We start from the raw sequence: 24956 nt of genomic DNA on the forward strand, positions 1-24956 counted from the left end.
AAACTCGAAATGCAGATTTACTTTTATGCATTTTATGTCTTAGGTGTGTTATTTGTGTGATTACTTGTCTAATGTTATGTGGTTATCTCAACGCAACGCTTACTCGCAACTCGCTTAAACACAACGCAACGCTTAACACACGAAGTGAAAGTTGGAAAACTAACTCGCACAACTAGGATGTCCGGATAAACAACCGATCGAATGGACTACCGTCCGGATGACCATCCGCTCGGATGGCCATCCGATCGGATGGTCATTCGACCGGCAGGCCATCCGACACCTCGCACTCTCCACCACCTTATCTCCTCTCTCACCCTATAAATACCCGCCGTACACGTCCCTGTCACTGATGTGACAGCTCCATTCGACCAAACACTCCCTAGTCATTTTCAAGCACTATTTCTCTCGATTCAAGGCTATATCGTAAGTATTTCTCCCTAAATCTTGTACTTTCATCATCACTACACACTTCTACATCATCTTCTCCATAAAAATCACTGGTTTCCTTCTTGAAATCGTCTGATTTGGACTACTTGAAGGTGGTTCTCACTCGGTTGCTTATGCAAACTGTTGTGTGACATCATCTCATCAAGATTTGTCCAGATCTGAAGGATTTCCACACTATTAAACACGAATCTCAACAAGATCTCAACATTTTTCAACTAATTTCAGTTTTCTTCAACTTTTCCTCAACTTTCTTCACAAAACCGATAGAATCTAGACTCATTCAGGCTCTCTACTCATTCTCTAGTTGAGAACTGGCTTGAAAACGGAATTCCACCAGAGAGATGACCGACTAGCAGGGCAGACATGAAACTTCGTCAAGAACAGTGAATCTGATCGAATGGGGTGATTCCCATCCGATCGAATGAGCTGAACCTTGGTGAGTTTCCGTTGTTTGACACGTCGTCACACCGTCTCCGTCAAAACTTCAAACTTTTCAACTTAGAAAAAGTTTACAAAATTTCCAATCAAACAGATCGCCCACTCGAGTGGCCATCCGATCGGATGACCATCCGATCGAATGACCATTCGACTAAGGTGACCTGTCCCTCATACTATTCCTTGTGTCAATGTTAATAGGTGCTTGAAATCATGTTGTCTACTAGTTTATATGTAGAACTTGATTATATTAGATATTCGGATGAATACCTATTAATATGATGAAACGTGTTTTACATATACATGAAACCCTTAGTTCTAGCATAATGAATGGATAAATTAGCATTGATAAATCAAAAGCTAAATAAACTTGATGTTAATAATCGCTCGAACTTGTTAAAGTTAAAGAAATGAGATGAACTTATTTGTGGGTTTGTATGTGTTAATAGGCAGTTGACTTTTAAAAGTCAAACTGACCTATAATAAGATCGAACGATAATTTTTACACAAAATTCGTAAGGTGGAATAATCGTGATAAATGATGACTAATCTAACCATCTTGCGAATGATAAATGATAGTTTGACGCTTGACAAGCTTGGGAAAGAAGCAGGTCAAACGGATCAAGTACCCGGGGAAAAAGCATAATTGGATGCAAGGTAAGTAAAGTTTACATCTTTAAAATGGATTATTTATTCATATATTTGGTTAAGAACAAGGTGACTTAGTATTTGAAATAAGTCCTTGAAATATGACGTACCGACACGAATTAATAATGGTCGGAACAAGTAAGAATGGTAAGAAACCATATTTGGTAGTAAAAAGGGTAAAATGGTAATTCGTCACGTGTTGACGAATAAACAATAAGTTTTGAAAAGTTACCTTATGGTGTAAGCCATAAATAAGGGCTGTAAACAAACCGAACGAACACGAACAAGGCCTTGTTCGTGTTCATTCATTAAGGAAATAAATGTGTTCACGAATGGTTCATGAACACTTACCGAACGAGATTTTATGTTCGTGTTCGTTCATTAAGGAAATGAGCGTGTTCGCGAACGGTTCACGAACACAAATGAACACAAATAAATTTGGCGAACGCGGCGAAGGATAAAGATAGATGGCCCAGAGAGTAGCACTCGAACTTGAATCCCTCATTGTGGAACGAAGGTCGATCGTATTCGACGATGTAAATAATGAGAAATGAAAGGGAAATGATGCATAAAGAAGGTGAAAGTGGGTTTCCTAGTTTAATTGTTAGGGTAACAAAATAAATAAAAGTTTAATAATATAAAAAGTACAAATAAAATATAAGAAAATACAAAGATCTTCAATTAAAACACAAACATACGAACATAAACGAACGCAAATCAACGAATGTTCACGAACATCTTACCGAACGTTCACGAACACAATCGAACGAACGAGACCTCTGTTCATGTTTGTTCATTTAACCAATCAAACAAAATTTCTTGTTTATGTTCGTTCGTTTATTAAACGAACGAACATAGATGAACTTCTTGCCGAACGGTTCATGAACTGTTCGCTGAACGTTCGGTTCGTTTACAGCCCTAGCTATAATGGATAAAAGGGTAAAATGGTAATTTGGTCACGTGTTGACGAATAATAATGAGTTTTGAAAAGTCACCCTATGGTGTAAGCCATGATGGGTCAAATGCGTAAGGAAACGGCTTTCGTAAATATGGCCACTAGGTGTAAACCGTAATGGGTCAAATGGGTGAGATGGTCAATAAATACCTTCTCACAATATTATAATGTTTGGTCGTCCTAACGCAAAAAGGGATAGGTCAAGAAGTGGGTAAAATGGTCATTTAGGCCAAAAGGTGTGAAATGGTGATGTTATCACCATTTGACAATAACGCCTAATGTTTGCTTGTCGAGTCTTATGCTCACAGGGACGAATAGCGTATGAGATTGCGTTGCTATTAATTAGCAACTAATATGGTGAGGTATTAAAACGGGTCATTGCTTTGACCCGAGCCAGGTATGTGAAATTTGGTCAAACTCTTAATGTGGTTGTAGGGCCGAGGAGAGTTAATTGAGTCGTGGAATTTGGATTCACCTAAGGTGAGGTATATTAAGCAAATTGAAATTTAGATATTATGTTCTTAGGGACATAATGAATTTAAAATGAAATATGGGTTAAAAGAGTATGCTTGGTCAAAACGAGCTTTCAAAATGTCCTTTGTGATTAAAGTTGACCAAAACGCCCTTTAATGACAAACCGGGCAAACGACCCTTAAGGGTAGTTTAAATATGAGTTTTACAATTCGGTCAATCCTTATGGTAGTATAAAATAGATGGCTTAAACCATTTTGGCTTAAAGCTACATAATGGGTAATTTTCGTAAAAATGTCGAACTTGGGGGTAGAATGGGAATATAATGATTTTTCCAATTTACAATCCATCACATTTGAAGTTGTGATGATATATAAATGAAAATCATAAGTGGGAACGCGAACTATAAATAAACGGGCTCGGCTAAAGAGTCATGATTGAAAGGTTTGGAATTCTTAAAAAGAATTCGGATTAATCAAAGTTCGGCCTTCGAAAGGTCGAACGGGTCAATTGGCATAACCGCGAACCGGATAATGGTCGCCTAACACACAAGAATAATATCTCGGGTTATGGGGTATAGTCGTAAAAATAATGTTCTTGCGAGAAGATATAACTCTGTGAGATTGTTTGCTTAAATATGCAAACGGGTCAATTATTTAATATATATATATATATATATATTGAAATCAATAGCGTAAAACAAATTTTTGTGAATCCGGATCATGGGTTTACAAGTTAGAAATGTGGGCAAATGTTTTACGATCAATTAGAAACAAGTTTGAAGTGAACAGGTGAGTTTTCGAGAAGTTACGAAGTTTTTACGTACAAAAGGCAAAGCTAAAAATTGCAGCTCTGAACCAGGCGCAAGGTTGCGCCCCCAGGCACAAGGTTGCGCCCCTGACTGATGTCTTCTGTATTGCATCAGAACTGACACAAGGTTGCGCCAGACTGGTTTCTTTTTGCGCCAATCAATGGTTCTTTCTTATTTTTCGCATTCTTCAACTCCAAACTTGTGTGAAGGCTATCAAACTACGGTAGAGTGCCGTAACTTACGACGGGTTATTGTCAAAATGTTATTTTATATGTTTTGGGCCTTCGGGTTTAATTTGTTACGTTATAAACTCCTTATAACTAACAAATTTGATGATTTATCAAATTTAGGTAATGGTTTTGAAGCATCGGACGATGATCAAGTTTAACGAAGAACCGAACATAGTCAAAGAATCAAGCTTCCGCATTTTTATTTAGTTGTTTCGGAACTAAACGACGACAATACGTTGAAATGTTTCTAATACTTATGAAGTTTTTATGAAGCTCAGAATTACGAAGGAACTTGTATTTGCATTATAATTAATATAAATGCAAATTTCTTTATTTAATTTATGTTTATTAAGTTTGGGTCTTACATCCGCACCCCCAGCAAATAATTTCTTGGTCCGCCACTGACCCTAACCCGACCCATATTAATTCAGGTCAACCCGAACCCGACCCGTTTAACCCATATTTTTAAATGAGTGATATAAATTGACGATTTATAAACGAGTTGTTCGGTTTTAAGTGGGTTATCAATAACATGTTTAATGATGAGTGTGAGTGTAATAAATAAATAATTTAATGTGTCAAAATTAACATTATTATAACTAACCATGTAAAATAGAAAACGAAAAAACAAAAACAAAAATATAAAGGATTTTTTAATCTAAATAGTTAACACCTAATATAATAGTTTTAATAAACTATAAATTAACACAATAATAATAATAATAACAACAACAACAACAACAACGACAAAAATAACAATAATAATAATAATAACAACGAATGCCTTCATAAAAATTATCAAGACAGTGACGACTACTTCTGGCCGACATTCTTAAATATTCGTCCCACGTATCACTTGTAACAACCCCACTTTTCGGGTCATTACTTGTATCTGTCATTTCTTGCTTAATTAACTTGTACTCTCGAGATTCCGATTATCGCCAAGGGTTTAAACTACATTTTTTAAAACTATATTTTACAACGCGTTCACAACGCTTATTCAAAACACAGTTATCACAATTAACGCTATTTACAACGCATACTATTTACACGCATTTTATCGCATTATCGCATCACATGATTAGACTAAACGCTATCGCAACGCAATCTCAACGCAAACTCGAAATGCAGATTTACTTTTATGCATTTTATGTCTTAGGTGTGTTATTTGTGTGATTACTTGTCTAATGTTATGTGGTTATCTCAACGCAACGCTTACTCGCAACTCGCTTAAACACAACGCAACGCTTAACACACGAAGTGAAAGTTGGAAAACTAACTCGCACAACTAGGATGTCCGGATAAACAACCGATCGAATGGACTACCGTCCGGATGACCATCCGCTCGGATGGCCATCCGATCGGATGGTCATTCGACCGGCAGGCCATCCGACACCTCGCACTCTCCACCACCTTATCTCCTCTCTCACCCTATAAATACCCGCCGTACACGTCCCTGTCACTGATGTGACAGCTCCATTCGACCAAACACTCCCTAGTCATTTTCAAGCACTATTTCTCTCGATTCAAGGCTATATCGTAAGTATTTCTCCCTAAATCTTGTACTTTCATCATCACTACACACTTCTACATCATCTTCTCCATAAAAATCACTGGTTTCCTTCTTGAAATCGTCTGATTTGGACTACTTGAAGGTGGTTCTCACTCGGTTGCTTATGCAAACTGTTGTGTGACATCATCTCATCAAGATTTGTCCAGATCTGAAGGATTTCCACACTATTAAACACGAATCTCAACAAGATCTCAACATTTTTCAACTAATTTCAGTTTTCTTCAACTTTTCCTCAACTTTCTTCACAAAACCGATAGAATCTAGACTCATTCAGGCTCTCTACTCATTCTCTAGTTGAGAACTGGCTTGAAAACGGAATTCCACCAGAGAGATGACCGACTAGCAGGGCAGACATGAAACTTCGTCAAGAACAGTGAATCTGATCGAATGGGGTGATTCCCATCCGATCGAATGAGCTGAACCTTGGTGAGTTTCCGTTGTTTGACACGTCGTCACACCGTCTCCGTCAAAACTTCAAACTTTTCAACTTAGAAAAAGTTTACAAAATTTCCAATCAAACAGATCGCCCACTCGAGTGGCCATCCGATCGGATGACCATCCGATCGAATGACCATTCGACTAAGGTGACCTGTCCCTCATACTATTCCTTGTTTAAAACGATTTCGTTAAACTTCAAACTACCAGTCTCTCGATCGAATAGCCATCCAATCGAATGGCCATCCATCCGGATGTCTATCCGACCGGATGACTTGGCATCCATACCTTACATTTTTTTTAAATGCTACAACAAAAACTTCAAATTTTCAAAACGATCTACAAACACCCACATCACATTCGAATGGCCATCCGTTCGAATGGTCATCTGCTCGGACGACCATCCGCTCGAATGGATATTCATCCGTTCGACTCACCATTCGAGACTTATCTCATCCGACGTATTGTTTACATGCTGTTCAACGCTTACGCTACTGTTCTATGCTCAGGCTAACTCCAACGCACTCCCTTCAATCCAAGTCTGTGTTTACTAGCTAAACATGCACTGTGAGTATACTCGAACCCTTTTTCGCTTAAACGCACTTTTGGGTGTTACATACGTTCTATATCAACACACAACGCACACAATACTCAAACTCTTTTATAAACACTAACCGCTCTCGCATGTTATACGTGATTCGATGAATGCTTGTATGTTATGTTTACACAGTGATTGTTTGCCTGACACCTTAGCAACGATAGTACTATAGTTTGGACTCAGCACTTGGTTGTTCAGGGGTTGTTAAGGGTCTTACTTCACATGTTCACAGTGGTGAAAATGTGTTGCACATTCTACAACTCGCAGTCATGTCGGTTGCATGCGTCATTGTCGATAACTTACTTGATTCACATTTCTACGTGTTACATGCTGGTTATGCGTAAACGCTTCTCGCTATACTATATGCTATGCAAACTTGTGTACTCACCTTTATATTTTATGTATTGACTTTATTTTAACGTATGTGACAGGCTGATAGGATGCCATGCTTGCTGAAACGAGTAGGAAGTCTAGAAACTCCACTAAATAAATCTGAGTTGTCGGAACAGTGTTTTGTTTATGAGACTGATATTTGTAATAACTGTTTTGCTTTATATGTTTGATGGTATGGGACATTGAACGTTAAATATATTGACATTAATAGTTGTTATGGATTCTCGTGGACAATCTGTTTCGCTCAGTGACACGCCCCGATGTTTCCGCCATCGGTTTGGGTGTGACATCACTCACTTCATCGTACGCAAGTTGCCTAATTGCGGAAGTACACTTTTGTATTCCAGAGAAACCAATTTTGCGACTAGCACTTTCTCTTTGTGTGAAAAATGGATATTGGCCCGCAAGATCATTAGAAATTCTTAAGAAAAGACGACGGCTCATATGAAACCGAAGCCGAAACTGTGCATCGTCGTACAACGGATTTTCAACAAAATAATCGTGCATTAAATGTTCATGAGCACCTAACCGATCTCGTTCAAGAGGTGCTTGTCTGGTACGCGTTGTAGACGATTCGACTTCTTCTCGCAAATATTGAATCGCCTCCTGCGTCACTGCGATAAGCATATCATCGATCATTCCGTCAGATGAAGAGCTGGATGAATCGGATGAAGAGTGGGATGACATTTTTGTTATAAAAATGATTGGAGAGAATGTGTGTTTTAGTGATTGGTGTGTGTTTTAGTTTGTGATTGATTTGTGTAAAAATATATGTATATATATTAAGAAAATTATAATTTTTCTTATATATAAGATCATTTCCATACGGTCATTTTGACCAACATTCTTGAAAACAACGTAAAAACGTCTGTTACCATGCTGGCGGAATATCAATGCCCCCCTCCCCCCATGGCGCCTGAGAAACGGGATAGGGGCGCCAAAGGGTGCTATCGGAGCTGAGGTGGCCTGGGACGGTATACCACCCCAGTGGCCTTAGTGTTACTATGATGTGAAGTTAAATGAAGACTTTGAAAAAGCAAGAGATGAGAAAATAAAATGGAATTGTAACTATACATAGTAGGTCAAAAAGGTTTATTACTTGAGAGAAAAAAATGCAATCATGTAAAAAAAGTAAACATAATGTACGTTTTTTCTATGCTAATACCATTGTTTATATACTATATATACAAGAGGGCAAAATTAAACTTCTCTTCTATGATTTGACATGCAAGACTAGCCTAGGAATATATTTAAAAAGAAAACCCTGTAACATACTCCATTTCATACTTCAAAGGCTTTTGACCCACTCAGATCATCAACAATCTCATTTTATTCGATCCTCAACGGAAATATTTTCAATTTTCCATCAGGTATACTTCTTAGTTATATAATAACCATACGAAGAAGATGTTCACGTGTAATACTATTCTCCGCATACACTGAGCCTCTTTGCAACCGTTTTAGTTACACATATCAATATACAATACAATACAATTTCTGGTTTATCTATGTGGATTAGACCACTTTATGATTATTTTTGTTTTGTGTGTATTTTGGAGTAGAGCGTTGGAGAATCGAACAACTTAGAAGTCATCTACAATTTGTTCAGCAGTACTAGTTGAAAACAACTTTGAACAAATGGAGGTTGACACCACTCTGAGTCCTAGAGTCAACTCAGTACAGCCTTCAAAAACAACGGCTATAACTAACCAAGCCACTGCACTTGTAGAAGCTGGTGTTCCTGTCATTCGTTTATCTGCTGGACAACCTGATTTTGACACCCCTGCGGTAATTGCTCAGGTGGTTAATAATTATTTATCTAATCCTACCTTTTTCTTTGCTAATTATATGTTTTATTTATAAAAGGCTGGAATAAACGCAATTTGTGAAGGTTACACAAAGTATACTCCTAATGCTGGTACCATGGAACTACGAACAGCGATATGCAAGAAACTAAAGGGTGATCTCTGATGAATTATACGAGCACATAATATACACACCAGCTGTACACACGAGCTTTGCATCTTTGCCTGGCATGTGGGAACGTACACTAACAGTCAACGGGTTCTCTAAGGTACTTAGTTGCATTAGTGATTTGGTTCTCTACAAATGCACTCAAAAGGTGTATTTATTAAATAAATTATCATCATTTACTGTCATATTAGCCATGGCTCACTTAATCTGCATTTCCCTAGGCTTTTGCAATGACTGTTTGGGAGAGTTGGATATATTGCTGGTCCTAAACACTTCATTGCTGCGTGTGATAAAATTCAAAGTCAGGTGCATAGTTTCGCATTAAAGCTACTATAAGAATCTTATTCATTCAAACAGCATGTAATTATGTCATATCAGCCATGGCTCACTTAATCTGACCCGTATAACTATTATTTTGTATTGTTTTTTTTTTTTTTTTTTTTTTTTTTTTTTTTTTTTTTGTTAAATATGAAGATAAAGGGTTAGCCTTTTGTTTATATGTAACTAGGTTATAACCCCGTGTATTACACGGGTTGAGTAAATAAATTTATATACTAAATAATAAAACATTATATCTTTGAAAACTTCCTTTATTGTACGGGTTGAATAAATATAATTTTATATATCTATACTATATTAATAAGCATATCCAATCTATACTATATTAATAAGCATATCCAAAGGACTTCTTAAGGTCATAAAAAATTCCCTTAAAACACCCCTAAAGCATGCTGTACAACTCTCTAAAGCACAATATAATTTACAATTCCAATTATGCCCTTCACTCAAAAAAACACACGGGGTACAACATCAGATGCATAATGTACTACTCATTAAAAAAACACGGTATCACTATCTCACTAGGGTTTCATGTCTCATCTCATTCCTATCCGCCTCCCCATCTCTCTCTCTCGGCGATTCAGAAACCCCTGCTTTCTCTCTCAAATGAGATCTAGGGTTTCTACATGTGATTCAAGATCTGGCTATCACGGCTTTCTCTCTCAAACGAGATCTAGGGTTTCTACATGCACTTCAAGATCTGGCTTTCATAGTTCGGTTCGACACTTCCATGGAACCAAAAAATCTGAGCCAAATCAGGTAGAATGAAATTTGTCTATAAATAAAGTTTTTTCATCTTCTGAAGTAGTTCTTGTTTTTTGAAGGCCTCTGGAGCGTACATCTTCCGTCCTCTCAAACGAGATCTAGGGTTTCTACATGCGCTTCAAGATCTGGCTTTCACAGTTCGGTTCGACACTTCCATGGAACCAAAAAATCTGAGCCAAATCAGGTAGATTGAAAATTGTCTATAAATAAAGTTTGTTCATCTTCTGAAGTCGTTTTTGTTTTTTGAAGGCCTCTGTAGCGTACATCTTCCATCCTAATGGAAACTTTCCAATAAAACCTGCAGGACAGGTAAGCATTCTCCTTTTGTTGTCCTATTTTGGGTGATTAACATAACAACTACATTACATGTTGCAAGTTATGTTACAGAAAGCTTTTCGAGTTATAAAAGGTAAAGCCGAAAAGTGAAGCCGTGAAGGTGAGGCTGAGGGTGTAGAAGATACCATCCTTACCTGATCTACCTTTTTGTTTGGTATTTGTGTAGTTTATGTTTATACGCTGTTAAATTTCATGTGTTATAAGTTGTTTTAAACAGTTTTGCTACTGTTTTTGGATGTATTTATGTTAGATCTGCGTAAAATTTTCAGATCTGTGTTGGTTCTGGGTTTTTATAATGTTTTGTGAACTGATAATGTGAATGGAGTGATAAAATGAAGGTTATTGCTTCATTTGATGGGTGAATAGCTGAAGCATGATTGAGAAAACAGTTTAATGTAGAGTGTTGTATGTTGTATTTGGTTTACACATTAGCTATTATGCTTCTTGAATGAGGTTATCTAAACACATACCTGTACTTGTTAATTGTGAGCTTGTGTTTTCAATTCTCAAATCATATACAAGACTTGTCTGGTTGCACATATAGAAGCACTTTCGTTATAACTAGGTTAACATTTCCTCTTCCTTTTTTTTCTGATTTTCACCATAATTTTTCTTGTTTTGTAACTTATTTTCGCAATCTTTGATCATGTCTATAAGGTATTTGATGAAATGCACTGCTGGGTTATCTCTTAATAAAATCTTGCCAACTTGTATCATGTGTTTAATGGGTTTGCATGGAACTGTTTGATATAAATCTATAATAGTTTCTGATGATTTCTGTGAATATATGCTTCTGAGTATTCTAAAAGTTGGTTTATGTCACATCTAATTGACAAAACATATTGGTTACTGTTTGTTGGTGTTAGTTGTCACTAATTACTAAAATACAAACAAATTTTCTTTCGATCATCTAATCTTATTCTAAATAATGAATTGTTCAAACAGAGACTCCAAGGTTATCTTCTCAGCCGGCCGATGAGAGAGTAATGGAGAAGCAAGGCCAGTCACACCTCCAGCCGGAGATCTGATGAATCTTCAATGTTTGGTGATGGCAATGGTATGGTGATAATGACCATTAAACGGTGACAGCGGTGGTTTAAGGCTGTAGTGACTTTCCGACGACTAAAGGAGGCTGTTTCCAGCTACTAAACGATGACCGGGGGGTTGGACAAGAAAGTGGGCCAAAGCTTCTGCTTGATTTGCTAAAGGTCGGTAGAGGATTTATCATCACATTCACACTGAAGTTACTTTTGTAACTCTTGTTTTTTTTTTGCTTTTGACCAGATGCTCTATGAATTGTCTTGAAAGAATGAAATCATGGAGCCTCTAGATTGCCTAAAGAACTTGTCCAGGTATGCGTCTATAATACAAGAGACCCATCTGCAATTCTTTCCATATGTCTTGTTTCTGCAGCCCCCTATAGGTGTGTTTGATGGTTTATAGCAGTATTTACACAATTAAATCATGAAAAAGAAAATATATGTTTTGCTCACCATTGTTTTAGACAAATCTATTTACACAATTATTTGTTTGGGCCGGTCATTTAGATGCGGTTCGGTTTTAGAGTCGGGCATAGTCGAAACTGACCCGTAATTCAGTTTAGAGAAAACAAAACTCAACAGTTGCTTATTAGTTTGGGTCAGTTACTTTAGTGTGGTTCAGTTTTGGAATGAGGTACAGTCAAAACCGACCCGTAATTGTCGTTAAAAAATCAGTTATTTCAGTTCAGTTTTATCGGTTAATCGGTTTTCTTCAAACCAGTCACCTTTACTTTCTGCTAATTCATACCTCGTTTTGTTATGTTTCAAATGCAACAGGTGCAACCTCCTTCTTGTTTACCGAATACCAATTAGTCGGTATTTTCATGGTGGTTTTTGCAATCTTAATCTTCCTTTTCATGGGCTCTGTTGAGGGTTTCAGCACCAAAAAGCCAGAAATGCACATATAACGTCCACCAGATGTGCAAACCCGCACTCGTAACTGCCGCCTTTAGTACAATTGCGTTCCTAACCGGAGCAATCACCTCGCTCATTTCCGGATTCCTCGGGATGAAAATCGCCACTTACGCTAATGCAAGGACAGCGCTTGAAGCCCGAAAAGGCATCGGTAAAGCTTTCACTACCGCGTTCAGGTCCGGTGTTGCAATGGGCTTTCTTCTTGCCGCAAACGGGCAACTGGTTTTGTACATCACGATTAATCTATTTAAGTTGTATTACGGGGACGATTGGGAAGGGCTTTTTGAAGCGATAACTGGTTACGGACTCGGTGGTTCGTCGATGGCTCTGTTCGAAAGAACTCGAATAGAACCGAACATGGACACCAGCACGAACATACAATCGAACACAATTTTTTGTTCGTGTTCGTTTATTTTGAAAATGGGCATGTTCTTGTTCGTCCACGTTCATTCGTCCGTTTAAAACCAAAACAAATAGTTCATGAACGTAAACGATTGTAAACAAACAAACTTAAACCAACAAAATTTAACAAACAATAAACAACACAAATGAGCATAATTGAACAAAAATAAATGAACACAAATGAACACAATTGACTAAACATAAGCGAACATAAAGTAAATTTTTATATGAATTAGTGATTAATTGTGATAAATTCTTTTGGAAACCCATTTTTATTGCTAAAAAGGCTAATTACCATTTAGTTATCTATACTATATTATAAAGCATATAGGAAGGACTACTTTGGGAAACTTGCAATCTGTTCGAGATGAAAGACATCCAAGATTTACGTTATGGTTGCAGGTAAGGAAGTATGAGAGGAGTCCTTCTAGGAGTCGAAGTAGCAGTTTCAGCAGAAGCCGAAGCCGGAGTAGAAGCAGAAGCTTGCGACGCAGCAGGAGGTATGAGCTATGAAAAATAATATTATTATTTGGTTATTCTGTAATTCAGTTAATTTTGGAGTTTATTTTTGCAGCAAATCCTTGGAGCGCTCTGTCAAAATCGCCAGCTAAATCAAAGTCAGCATCTCCTGTGAAGCCGGAAAGGTATTGTAGCACATGCACTATCATTGGACAATGATTTCTTTTCAAGACATGGAGGCTGGTAAAATTTTTATGACTACAGGTTGTGTACTTTGTGGCATTTAGCAGCAAATGGTACTAGCTTCTTTTTTTCAGTCTTATGCAAAAAAAAATTCAAACTCTATCAAATCAATGGGCACTTAAGCTTTATATATGTTTCAGTATTGAAATTACATACACATACAACCTTAAAAGCATGCTGTACAACAGCTTGCTGCACACAAATATGGAAAATACATGAGGTGCCCTATGTGGTATATTTTTAGCTAAAAGGTGCGTCCCAGTCGCACTTCATGTAACCAGTGCACCTTGTGTAGGATGAGGTGATGAGCGTTGTTCCTTAGGGCGCCTTGTGCCTCAGGCGCGCTTTATTAAAACCCAACAAATGAGTCGATTCCATAGTTTCCACTTATGTATTTATCTGTTAAACAGTCAAATTCATTCTTTCTATTAACAGAAGTAAAATAACAAATGAGTTTCTTAGAATGAGAAATTCTTGCTGGTTTTTTTAGGCTGCATCAAGTAAGCACATAGTGTGGTTGCCAGTTATTGGGAAACATCGAATTGGTTCTTAGATCTAGACGCCTATGGGCGATTCACCGTATGGTTCGAAAACCCGAACCCCGTTTCGCTCATCTTTGTTCTTGTTTGTGGAACGAAAAGATCTCGAGAAAGTGGCGAAAACGTATGGACTTTTGGCCGGTGGATAGAGGTGATGAACTGCCACTCGGGTTACCGCAGGTGATGATGGCGCTAACGTGAGACGGACACCTCTACCCGAGCCTCGCTAAAGGTATCGTTTCGTTTATTCCAACTATAGGGGTGTTTGTTATTCGGTTTTAAACCGATTTAACCAAAAACTGTTTAAAACCGAAGCAAATTACCTATTCGGTTTTGTGGTTTGAAAGGTTAGTCTAGACTTAAATTTTTTTTTCATGCTTATATGAGTTGATGTGTTTTTTTATTCACTAATGGGTCGCACTGGTAAAATAAAAGAAATTATCTTAAAATAAAACGGGTCAAATGAGTAATAGTTTCCCAAAGTGCAATCTTTACAAGCATGTCAAAAATGGAATTATGGATTTTCAACTGATGTAAATGTTGGATTCGTATATAAGATATTGTTCTAATCAGCTTCTTTTGGTGTCTTAGGTTATGGGACATGCTGATCTTCGGTACTATCTCATCACATGCGCAACTTATTTTTTAGCAATGGATGTGAGCCGTCTAAAGTGAATGATCAAGGTGAATGATGAGCTATCGATGGGCTGTAGTTAGGAAGAGTTCCAAGACTTCCAAGTTAAAATTCAAGTTTTAAATGGTTTTTAGGACAATCTTTATGTGAAATATAGTCAGGAAGAGTTCCAAGACTGCAACTTTTTCCTGTTGTACTTTTTACTTGCTACAAAACCTACACAATAGGTTTCATAAACTAGCATTCACGATTAAATAGGTTCAATATAAGAAATCATGACCTATGAAAATAGTTCTTTTCTATTTTTCTTTTTTCTAATCTAACTAATAAAGCTTATACATGAGAATGAACTGAACCATGTTTTCTCTAAAAGCTTGCGATTTTCTTAAAAGGTGATTAGTTTATTCTTATAACAAGTTTATATATTTTAGTTATAAAAAGTACACCTTATATGTAAAGTTAAATAAGTTAACCAATATGGGTTTTCTAAAGGAATTTGTGTTATCTTTATAGACATCTAATGGTATACACTTGTCATTTAATTTAGTAAAAAATACATCAATAGAAAATCAAAGGTAACACATGGTCCCCTTTATCAAATCTATCATTTACAATATACCGACTTATTCCTTTTTATGTTATGGACGAAACAAAGATAAATTGGAAGATATGCCAGGCATCGATTTAGCATCTAAAATTATGGTTTAATCTGTCTATACTAAAGATATATCATTGATGGTTTTGATAGAACATGTGTAGAGACTGGAATTTGTTTTTTATTCAAAACCTGTTCCATTAGTGGTTATCATTTATAAAGAGACTCGTGACATCTATTTTGATGAAGAATGGTGGCCAAACCATGTTGATGAAATAACTGATATTTGTAAGGGTTATAATAAAAATTGATCTCATCACAATGCAAGTAGTCGACACGCGGATATTTAATTTTGAATTGCTATTATACTTTCTTATTTACGTGTTTGGATTTTTGATTTTAAATTACTATTTTTATGACTGACGTTTTCTTATTTATGTGATTATTTTTATTTAATTGAGATTTTTAATGCTTATTATGACATAGACAGACTCAAATGTGATAATAAATTTTATGTTATAATAACGGGGCACTTGGTTCCAATCTTAAGTTTACTCTTGTTCTTTTTGGTATTTTTGAATTTATAATCGTTTATTGTTTCAGAGAGCATGGGTGATATAACCGGAAGGTTGGACGTAAAAAAGGGTTTGACAGAAGCACTGAAAATTCATAAGTATCTGAACATGGCAAAGTATTACATCTTTAATAAATTTTTTCACACATGTTAGAGGTGGGAAAATAGGCTGGTTGGGTTGATAGGTTTTGTGTGGATTGAAACAGGCCTTGTTACGTTGATCCAAGACACTTGTTTAACATATTTATCTTTTTAATAAATAATTACTCTTAGATATGATCACCTATATTCCCTAAACTATATTTCCAAATAAAAAAACTAAAAGAGGTTTTAGCATTAAAAGTGCAAGTTGGACGGTTGTTGACGTTTTATATTAAAATCAAAACGATTGCTATACCGAATGTCGTACTGGTACTATAAGGAACCAAAACGATACATGCGTACTATACAGTAAATTACAAAGTGATTGATAAACTAACTATAAACAACCCCCGTACATAGCCCTAAACTCACCAACCTAAGTGATATATTTCCCGCCGCATCGCGCGGGTAAATGACTAGTTAAATAATAAAAATTTATATATATAAAAACCATATTGTATGGGTTGAATTAATGTAATTTTATATACGAAATAAAAAAAATTATATCTTTAAAACCACATGTATTACACGGGTTGAATAAATATTGTCTATCAAATAATAAACTAATACATCTTTAAAAAAACCTCATTTATTACACGAGTTAAATAAATGTAATTTTATATACCAAATAATAAAAAAGTTAGTAAATGTAATTTTGTATAGTGAAAATAAAAATATTTAATATATTAATACAAAGTTTGGTTTTCGTTTCTAACCCCATAACACTAACCCCATCCATTAAATGTTAGGGGCCAAAAGGGTTAAAAAAAAGACGTTAGGTGCCAAAAAAATTAGAAAGAAGACGGTGGCTCAAATGTTAAAAATTCTTTTTGGGCTAAAAGAGTAAAAGTGATATAATCACAGGGGCCAAAATTGTAGTTTACTCTATTAGTTAAATAAATAATATTATAAATGAGAAGAAGATTAAACTAAATAATAATTATCCATAAGAAATTATACTAAATAATATTTAGTAGAAGGATTATCTATAATTAATTAGAAAAGATTAAACTAAAATAATACTTATCTGTAAAACATGGCCTAATATGATGACAAGTGTCCCTAAAATGGTTTCTTTTATTATATAGTATAGATCTGTGTCCTTTACCAGGACTTGATAATCTTGGTTGTACCACTCGGGTTTTGCAGGGTACTTTCTACCTCTTTCTTGATTTCAGCCATTACTATGGCACCGAGGTTGATGGGTTCGGGTTGATTAAGGATTCAGAGTCTCTGTGTCGGTGTTTGCTGGAAAAGGGTCAGGTAAATATTTTACCACATGCACATTTGTTAAGTTGGAACTTTTGTATCATACCAATAATTCTCTCAATTAAGATTTTTTGTTGGGAAAACAGTCATCTTTGTTCAAGTACGAAGAGACGCACAAATGGTCCAAGGACCAACAGGACCCATGGTTCTTTTGGTCATCAAACATGCCCATTTTTCAGCCCTGGGACAGTTAGGGTCGACCAATCATCTTGGTTTAAAAAAGCGCGCCTAGGCGCGAGGCGACCCAAGGCGCCAACCAAATCGCCTTAAATGACACAAGGCGCACAATGTACAAAAGGCGCAGGTGAGGCGCGCTCTTTAGCCTAAAAATTGACCTGAGGCGCAGGTGAGGCGCGCGCCTTATGTACATGGTGTGTTTCTGTGATGTTGAGTGTTGTACAACAGGCTTTCTAGGCTGTACATTTATGTTTTTTTCATTTTAAAACATATATAAAGCTTAATTATAGCTAAATCATAGGTATTGGATGCTAAACACTTATGGGATATATAAAATAAATTATATAATCACTTTGCGCTTTGCGTACGAAAAGCTCACCGCTTTTGCGCTTCGCTTTTAAAAAAATCGGTTTTAGACCTCATCGCTTTTGTGCGCTTCCCGCTTTTTTAAACCAAGCCAATCATGACCTGGTTACTGGCTGAAGGTGGTCCAGGAAGAGTTTGTAGAGTTCAAATTTTGAACCCAACTGTCCAAAAACAAAAAAAAAAAAAAAAAAAAAAAAACAAAAAACATTTTCGAATAATCGACTCTTTTAGAAAAATGTTTAACCATTAAATGTTATATAAACTATTAAAGATTGTTACACAGGTTATAATACTTGAATAATAGCCAAGAAAACAATAAAAGTGAGGAAATGAATAAAAAAAATTGGATTTTAGTTAATTTTGAAATGCCCAGGTTGCCGTTGTGCCTGGAGATGCATTTGGGGATGACAGCTGCATCCGGATCTCATATGCGGCATCCCTCTCCGACTTACAGACCGCCGCTGACAGAATCAAAAAGGCTATCCTCACCCTCAAGGCTCCTTCAAATATCTGATTGTTATTTTGCATACTGCAAGTCATATTAATAGTGTGTTTTCCTCATTTGTAATTTGTAATCTTATATAATTGTTATAATATAACTGATGGTTTCAATTTATAATGTCAATGTCACTCGTGTGACATTTTTTTTTATTTGATTAGGTGTGGATGTTAACTCTTGTTGAGGATCAGTTATTATCTTTTATATGCCTATTTATATCTTTGTTCTAGAGAGTTTTCAGTGGTTGTTTTGTTATATAAAATTAGGGTTCTTTCCTAAAAATTGGAGATCAAGCCTATCTCGGATTTGGCTATTTGTAATCGTTCCTTCAGTAATCAAAGCTTTCAATTTCCGGTTCTTATCATTTGGTTCCATTGCCAGGAAATTGACATGGTTCAGACCCGGAACAATTCCAATTTTGAAACTTGATGCCATAGTGTTGCAATTGAGAGAAGATGTTGAAGAACTCAAGACCGTGATGTTGGGAACACCTCTCCGATAGCAAATGATAAGAACCGGAAATTGAAAGCTTTTGATTACTAAAGGAACAATTACAAATAGCCAAATTCGAGATAGGCTTGATCTTTTATATAACAAAACGACTGAAAACTCTCTAGAACAAAAAATATAAACAGGCATATAAAAGATAATAACTGGCCCTAAACTTCAGCTATTCATTTACCCACTACCCCCTTTCTCCGATAACTGCTTCGACACAACTCAATGGTCGTATCATGATAACATCTTAGTGGCAACAAAAACCTACTAGAACACACACCCCTAAAACAAGCTGCAATGGATGAATGGGATTATTGATTCAACTTTATGCTAGAATTGCATATTTTCAGTCTTTGGCATTATTATTACAAAGATGTATTCAACTTTTCAGGGTTTAATTTGTTATACACAAGTATATAACATTGTATCTAACAATTACAACAATGTGTCCCAACTTTCCAAGTTTGATTCATTGTTGTTGTCAGTTCTGGTGTACATATGCATATAACATTGTGGGACACCTTAGGCAACTCCCACATCGCTCCGTCCATTTGATAGATAATGAGACATACGCAATGCCCGACCTCCAATACTAGCAATGTGTTTCAAAGAGTTAGTAAAACAATCTACAATCCAGTGTGTGTCGAGTCATCATGTTACTTACAGAATTCGACAGAATGCATAATACCTGTTTCGGGATAACGTCGTCTATGTTTCCTTCTTTTTGGCATGATACGGGTACTTCTGGTATATTGAAATGCTGACCATCACAAGCGGAAGAGCCAAAAGGCAGAACAATGAAGGCGGTTTCCCATCAAACACAAATTGCAACAAAGCGGTAACACACAGGGCAGAGACAATGACAAACCCCTGCATGTACATTTTTACCAAAAGAGGCATATAAATAGATATACAAAAACTAGCTCAAATGGAATGTATCTAGTGGGTCTCTTAAATTGTTTTGTTTCAGTAAAATATACTCACATTTAAACAATTAATTATTTACATAATTCAAGAAAAGGGAAAAAGAAAGGGTTAGCAGTAGGGCTGTAAACGAACCGAACGTTCAGTGAACAGTTCGTGAACTGTTCGGCGGGAAGGTCGTTTATGTTCGTTCGTTTATTAAACAAACGAACATGAACAAGAAATTTCGTTTGATTAGTTAAATGAACGAACATGAACAGATCAATTGCGTTCGTGAAATTTTGGTAAGGTGTTCGTGAACGTGTTCGTGAACATTCGTTCATTTGCGCTCGTTTATGTTCATATGTTTGTGTTTTAATTAAAGATTTTTGTACTTTCATATATTTTATCTGTACTTTTTATATTATTAAACTTTTATTTATTTTATTACCCTAACAATTAAACTAGGAAACCCTTTTTCACCTTTTTTATGCATCATTCCCTTTCCTTTCTCATTATTTACATCGACGAATACGATCGACATCCGTTCCACAATAAAGGATTTAAGTTCCAGTGTTACTCTTTGGGTCATCCACCTTTATCCTTTGTCGCATTCGCCAAATTTATTTGTGTTCGTTTGTGTTCGTGAACCCTTCGTGAACACGCTCATTTCCTTAATGAACCAACACGAACATAAAATCTCGTTCGGTAAGTGTTCATGAACCGTTCGTGAACGCATTTATTTCCTTAACGAACGAACACGAACAAGGCCTTGTTCGTGTTCGTTAGGTTCGTTTACAGCCCTAGTTAGCAGGCACTATCTGTCCCATTATGATACCCAACCCAGTATGACCCGTACTAAAACGAACCATTTTGATATGTCACCCAACTGGCCCGGCCCGCTAACCAATAATGAAATTTTAGTCAATACAAACTTGCCTTTCTTACACCGCCAGCATATGAAGTGACCAGGCCCACTAGAATCCCACCAACAGCATTGATAAAAACAGGGATCTGAATAAAAATAAAGAAAACACAAACTTATTTCAGAATCAAACTTGTTTAATTTTTCTTTTGCCAGTAGGTTTGTTTTTCGAAATTAGGTCCATGGTTTACTATGGAACAACCCGGTTCGATGCCTAAACCAAACTGATACCGAACCATATCATGTCGGTCCAGTATTATTATGGATTTTGGATTCTGAACAGGCTCAAATCGGTTGAACAGCTTTAAGTTCAATCATAAACTATGTCTCAAGTGTTAATTTTTACAACAGCAATAACTGAGAAGTGTAGCAAGCATTTTAACGCACATATAAAGACGATTACCATCGTAAGTGGGGTCCACCCATGGAAGAACCCATGCTGTCTCATTGCTTCACCGTCTGGAGACTTGTAAGTACTTGCCAGCAAGCAAAGGCTCCCAACCAACGACATTTCTACCGTCATCAAGTATGCCGAGTGCTTCTTAACCTACAACATGAAAATTGGGATGAGTAACGCCGTATATGATCACTAATACACACTTTACAGATTACAAGACATTTTTTGTTTTTTTTTAAGACGACGGAATTTTTGACAAACCTGAGATGCCCATTGGCACAAAGCAGAAGCAAGACCTGAAAGTACAGAAGCAATCAAGACGGGAATAATTCCGTAAAGAACAACCTTATCAGGGTCATCGCTTCCGTAATCTTTTCGTGATCCTTCCCCAATGCTTAAAAGAACAGCTGCTAAGATAAGTATGAAGAGGGCACCAATTTGTTGAATGGATTGTCTCTGCCTGCAGTCCACTTTTTCTTTCTTATTAATAAACATGTAATACGAGTTGACAGCTGATAAATAATCAAACAACTCAAGAACATACCGTAAAATAATATATGTAAACAATGCTGTGAAAATTAACTTGGTCTGATTCAGCATTGAAAAAGTGAGGGAATCAAGGTTCTTGTAAGAAATCTGCAACAAGCTATTTTGTACGGCGTAAATAGCTGCAGGTAATCCTGACGCACTTAGCGAGCCAATCAAAGTCCATTCCTTTAATGCTTTATTTAGACTACCATCTTTTGCCATGAGAACCAGTCCACAAATAACCTATTATGCAAACATATAGATTAGGAAAGAAGAATACATAAAAAATCTAAAAAAAAAAAAAAGAAAGAATATACATTACCTTTATAATCTCACATGCCAAAACATTGGAAGTTACAATCACTTCTTGCCTGTAGGAATATTAAGATACAATCAAGTTATATTCAAAGTAATGGCAGCCATATTATAATTTATAGTTATATAAGCAAGATAGCGTCAAAATATATGCGAGTATATTAAGCATCACAATAAATAAGTAAAGGGCTTGGAACATCAATGAGAAATATAATAGAATGCAGAAAAAAGATTCGCTAATCATCATCATCATAGTCAGTAAATCCCATCAATAGCAAAGCTAAGGTAGGGTCTGAGGAGGGTAAAATGTAGACAGCCTTACCTCTACTACGTAGGAATAGAGAGGCTGCTTCCAGTGAGACCCCCCGCTCGATAGTAGTTTTGCATCAAGCCTTAGACACAAGGCACATAACACTTAACAATCGGGACAAAGGCCGATTAATGCATGTACCCTTTTGTCTTTCGGCTATCAACGCCACCACATGATGCAAATGTTGGTACAAATGTTGAACGCCACCACAGAAAAAAGATTCGCTAACAGTTGAACGATTTGGTACAAATGTTATTAACAAATAACAAGGGATGTTAAGAATGGTTAAATGCCTCTAGCCCTCTACGAGTCTACTGGCATAGAAAACATAAGAAGATAGATTAGCCAGAGGCCATAAAAAAATTATAGGCTAAGGGTTGATACCAATGTGTTAGAAACCAACAATAATCAATCACCAATAGAAGTTATTTTTTATATTACATGACTCATAACTAGATACATGGGCATAAATAGAATTTAGAAATGTTGTTTATTGACCTACACAATGCACAAGGTAAGCTTCCATAGGAGGATGTAGGTTCTACAGAAGGAAATTATACATTAAACTTATGTCTATAGAACAACACTAACGATCACCTTGAAACCATATGTTTCATTTAGCAAGGGACGGATTGGACAAACCTCTATGGTTCACTTAATTGTCGGTTATTTTAATGAGTTCTCTTTTAACCATTGGGAACAAACAACCCACCAGGATATTGGGCTGTTTGTTTACCTCTTAACTAGGCTCTTAATGGTTCAGACCTCTCACTAGTTCAGCACTTAATGGTTCAGACTGTTTGTTTCGCGAGCTGATGTCTGAATTGTTCAAACATTTGCCTCTGAATGGTTAAGCATATACTGAGTTTGAATGGTTAAGACCTCTAATCTGAATTGGTAAGACATTTGCCTCTGAACGGTTAAACATTATTGACTCTTAATGGTTCAGACCTAGACCTCTTACTGGTTCAGCATTTTATGGATCAGACCTCTTATTGGTTCAGCACTTAACCATTCAGAAGTTGCCAACCAGCCCCTACATCTCATGACTCTTTTGGTGCACTAACCCTCAATTAGATTTGGTATGTGAAGAACCTAATATGTAGAATGTTTTTTTTTAATTATATCTACAATATGTCGATATCGGCTAGCCTTTATTGTTACATCCTGTGTGTGAATATGCAAGTTTGTTCTCGGTGTTTACAAGATACATTAATAATGTTTAGAACAAATTCTTATATGTTAGATACCACTAAACCATGGATACTTGTTTTCTCACACACAAAATTACACAATACACATCCAACAAATCATACATAACATATATGTTCACAGCTACAAAGATTCAACATAAATACAATCGTGCATACATCCTTGTTAAGATTAACACTTAGTTCATTTATTGATTGATCACTATGTTTCGGCGTTTTCATTTCAATCAACTCGAGTTACATATTTTTCGAGGCGGACGGACTCAAACAAACTCTAGTTCCGAATCTTTGTACTTAGCAAGTTTACACAAACTCGAATTTCCAATCCTTTACTAAAATGGGTGGGTCAAATAATCATCATCATCATTATACTCAGTAAATCCCACCAATAGCAAAGCTAAGGTAGGGTCTAAGGAGGGTAAGATGTAGACAGCCTTACCTCTATCCGTAGGAACAGAGAGGCTCCTTTAGGAATAGAGAGGCTGCTTCCAGTGAGACCCCCGGCTCGATGGTAGTTTTGCATCAAACCTTGGACATAAGGCACATAACACTCTTTTAGTGCATTGTCTTTCGGCTATCAACGCCACCACATGATGATGCATGATTAACCGTCCCCTCTTTTAACATTATTTTCACGAAACTAGTAAAATAACGTTAAAATTAGTGCCCTTTCACTTTTGCAAGCGCCCCCACATATATACATTATATGTGCATACGGCAGGGGGGGGGGGGGTCAAATAATGATAATTTAGTTAGCTAAATATGTTAAAACTAATCGTACCCTGTAATTATATAGCAAAGTAAGATGACAAAGAATATTACCGGATGCAGCGTTTGGTGAGCAAAGGTTGAGCGCCATATTGAATAGTGAGCAACAACGAATAGAACCACACTTTTGAATTATCACCTGAATGATTGTTTGAACTTATTGCTTTCGATTTGATGGACGCCATCAATGACGAATAACAATTAGGGTTTACGTTTCCTTATTTCTTGTTCTCGTCTCAGGGATTCCGTACGCTTTACATGATTTTGTTAGAAATCGTTCTTCCCCCTTTTAACAGCCGGTGGTGGTTTTCTTGCTTTATAATCGGTCTCCTATAAGTGCAGGGACTATTTATGTATTTTTTCAATAGTAGAGTTAGTTTAGTCAAGAAAATCAATATCAATAATGATATGTATGCGGATTAGACACCAAAAAATAAACACTTAAAAATGACTACAATTTAAGGAATGCGTTTAGTGACGACATCAGATTCTTAATTGATGAAAAAAGGTATGGTGGCAAGAAAAGCTGTTTACAGGAGGTTGTGAAGTGTTTTCGCCCGACGATTCTATTCTTGGGTGGTTGGGTTGGCCATTGATCCTGTAACTCGAATCTTAGCCCAGTATATCCCATTTTAGTTTTACACCATTGTGAACCTTACGTCTTTTTTACTCTCTGGTCGAGGTTCTCGGCATTGAAAAATCTTCGTAAACTAAATCACACGTGTATATGTTGACATTTAAGAGATATACAGTCAAGAAAATCAAGAGCAATGTGGATATATATGCGGATTAGACACTAAAAAATAAACACTCAAAAAATGGCTACAATTTAAGGAAT

General features: G+C 36.4%; 3 protein-coding genes and 1 long non-coding RNA gene across 26 annotated transcripts; 3 read left to right on the forward strand and 1 right to left on the reverse strand.

Annotated features, from left to right (window-relative positions):
• The first annotated feature begins 8283 nt into the window (after window positions 1-8283).
• On the forward strand, window positions 8284-9363 carry LOC118482117. 2 transcript variants are annotated; one of them, XR_004867310.1, is made up of 3 exons: window positions 8284-8366; window positions 8559-8796; window positions 8863-9363. It is a non-coding gene; the product is annotated as an uncharacterized LOC118482117 (long non-coding RNA). The 2 variants fall into 2 exon arrangements; XR_004867311.1 differs by having other exon boundaries at window positions 8559-8784.
• Window positions 9364-9827: 464 nt separating this feature from the next.
• Window positions 9828-14944, forward strand: LOC110878776. 21 transcript variants are annotated; one of them, XR_004867304.1, is made up of 11 exons: window positions 9830-10068; window positions 10134-10258; window positions 10324-10383; window positions 10462-10510; window positions 11356-11618; window positions 11695-11762; window positions 12228-12541; window positions 13170-13267; window positions 13342-13411; window positions 13960-14240; window positions 14600-14944. XR_004867304.1 is itself a non-coding variant. In XM_022127136.2 (4 exons), the coding sequence occupies exons 1-4, from the start codon at window positions 9841-9843 to the stop codon at window positions 10498-10500; spliced, it is 468 nt and encodes a 155-aa protein (XP_021982828.1). In that variant the 5' UTR covers window positions 9828-9840; the 3' UTR covers window positions 10501-10682. The 21 variants fall into 21 exon arrangements, 1 of the variants encoding a protein (XP_021982828.1); XR_004867306.1 differs by having other exon boundaries at window positions 12228-12516; XR_004867299.1 differs by having other exon boundaries at window positions 9828-10068; window positions 12228-13267; window positions 13342-13522.
• A 901-nt stretch (window positions 14945-15845) lies between these two features.
• LOC110876406 (bifunctional aspartate aminotransferase and glutamate/aspartate-prephenate aminotransferase) lies at window positions 15846-18415 on the forward strand. The gene is made up of 3 exons (XM_035977043.1): window positions 15846-15882; window positions 17064-17215; window positions 18138-18415. Exons 1-3 carry the CDS (start codon window positions 15846-15848, stop codon window positions 18276-18278), a joined length of 330 nt encoding a protein of 109 aa, XP_035832936.1. The 3' UTR covers window positions 18279-18415.
• A 644-nt stretch (window positions 18416-19059) lies between these two features.
• LOC110878775 (UDP-N-acetylglucosamine transporter ROCK1) lies at window positions 19060-24442 on the reverse strand. 2 transcript variants are annotated; one of them, XM_022127135.2, is made up of 8 exons: window positions 24173-24442; window positions 21837-21885; window positions 21531-21757; window positions 21248-21446; window positions 20993-21136; window positions 20604-20678; window positions 19450-19631; window positions 19060-19353 (listed from the first exon to the last, which is right to left on the reverse strand). In XM_022127135.2, exons 1-7 carry the CDS (start codon window positions 24301-24303, stop codon window positions 19470-19472), a joined length of 987 nt encoding a protein of 328 aa, XP_021982827.1. In that variant the 5' UTR covers window positions 24304-24442; the 3' UTR covers window positions 19060-19353; window positions 19450-19469. The 2 variants fall into 2 exon arrangements, with proteins under 2 accessions (XP_021982827.1, XP_035833497.1); XM_035977604.1 differs by having other exon boundaries at window positions 21332-21446; window positions 24173-24405.
• Window positions 24443-24956: the final 514 nt, after the last annotated feature.

The sequence above is a fragment of the Helianthus annuus genome, chromosome 9 (genome assembly GCF_002127325.2).
Source record: "Helianthus annuus cultivar XRQ/B chromosome 9, HanXRQr2.0-SUNRISE, whole genome shotgun sequence".
NCBI classification, from domain to species: Eukaryota; Viridiplantae; Streptophyta; class Magnoliopsida; order Asterales; family Asteraceae; genus Helianthus; species Helianthus annuus.

What these genes read in the sequence shown, in the direction of transcription:
- LOC110878776 (XM_022127136.2), top strand. Translation starts at nt 9,841, where the DNA reads ATGTCTCATCTCATTCCTATCCGCCTCCCCATCTCTCTCTCTCGGCGA. An exon ending in AAAAATCTGAGCCAAATCAG is followed by an intron (nt 10,259 to 10,323) that starts GTAGATTGAAAA and finishes TGTTTTTTGAAG; the next exon opens with GCCTCTGTAGCGTACATCTT. An exon ending in CAATAAAACCTGCAGGACAG is followed by an intron (nt 10,384 to 10,461) that starts GTAAGCATTCTC and finishes GTTATGTTACAG; the next exon opens with AAAGCTTTTCGAGTTATAAA.
- LOC110876406 (XM_035977043.1), top strand. Translation starts at nt 15,846, where the DNA reads ATGGGTGATATAACCGGAAGGTTGGACGTAAAAAAGG. An exon ending in AAGGTTGGACGTAAAAAAGG is followed by an intron (nt 15,883 to 17,063) that starts GTTTGACAGAAG and finishes GTCCTTTACCAG; the next exon opens with GACTTGATAATCTTGGTTGT. An exon ending in GTTTGCTGGAAAAGGGTCAG is followed by an intron (nt 17,216 to 18,137) that starts GTAAATATTTTA and finishes TGAAATGCCCAG; the next exon opens with GTTGCCGTTGTGCCTGGAGA.
- LOC110878775 (XM_022127135.2), bottom strand. Translation starts at nt 24,303, where the DNA reads ATGGCGTCCATCAAATCGAAAGCAATAAGTTCAAACAATCATTCAGGT. An exon ending in CTCACCAAACGCTGCATCCG is followed by an intron (nt 21,886 to 24,172) that starts GTAATATTCTTT and finishes ATATTCCTACAG; the next exon opens with GCAAGAAGTGATTGTAACTT. An exon ending in ATGCTGGCGGTGTAAGAAAG is followed by an intron (nt 19,632 to 20,603) that starts GCAAGTTTGTAT and finishes ATGTACATGCAG; the next exon opens with GGGTTTGTCATTGTCTCTGC.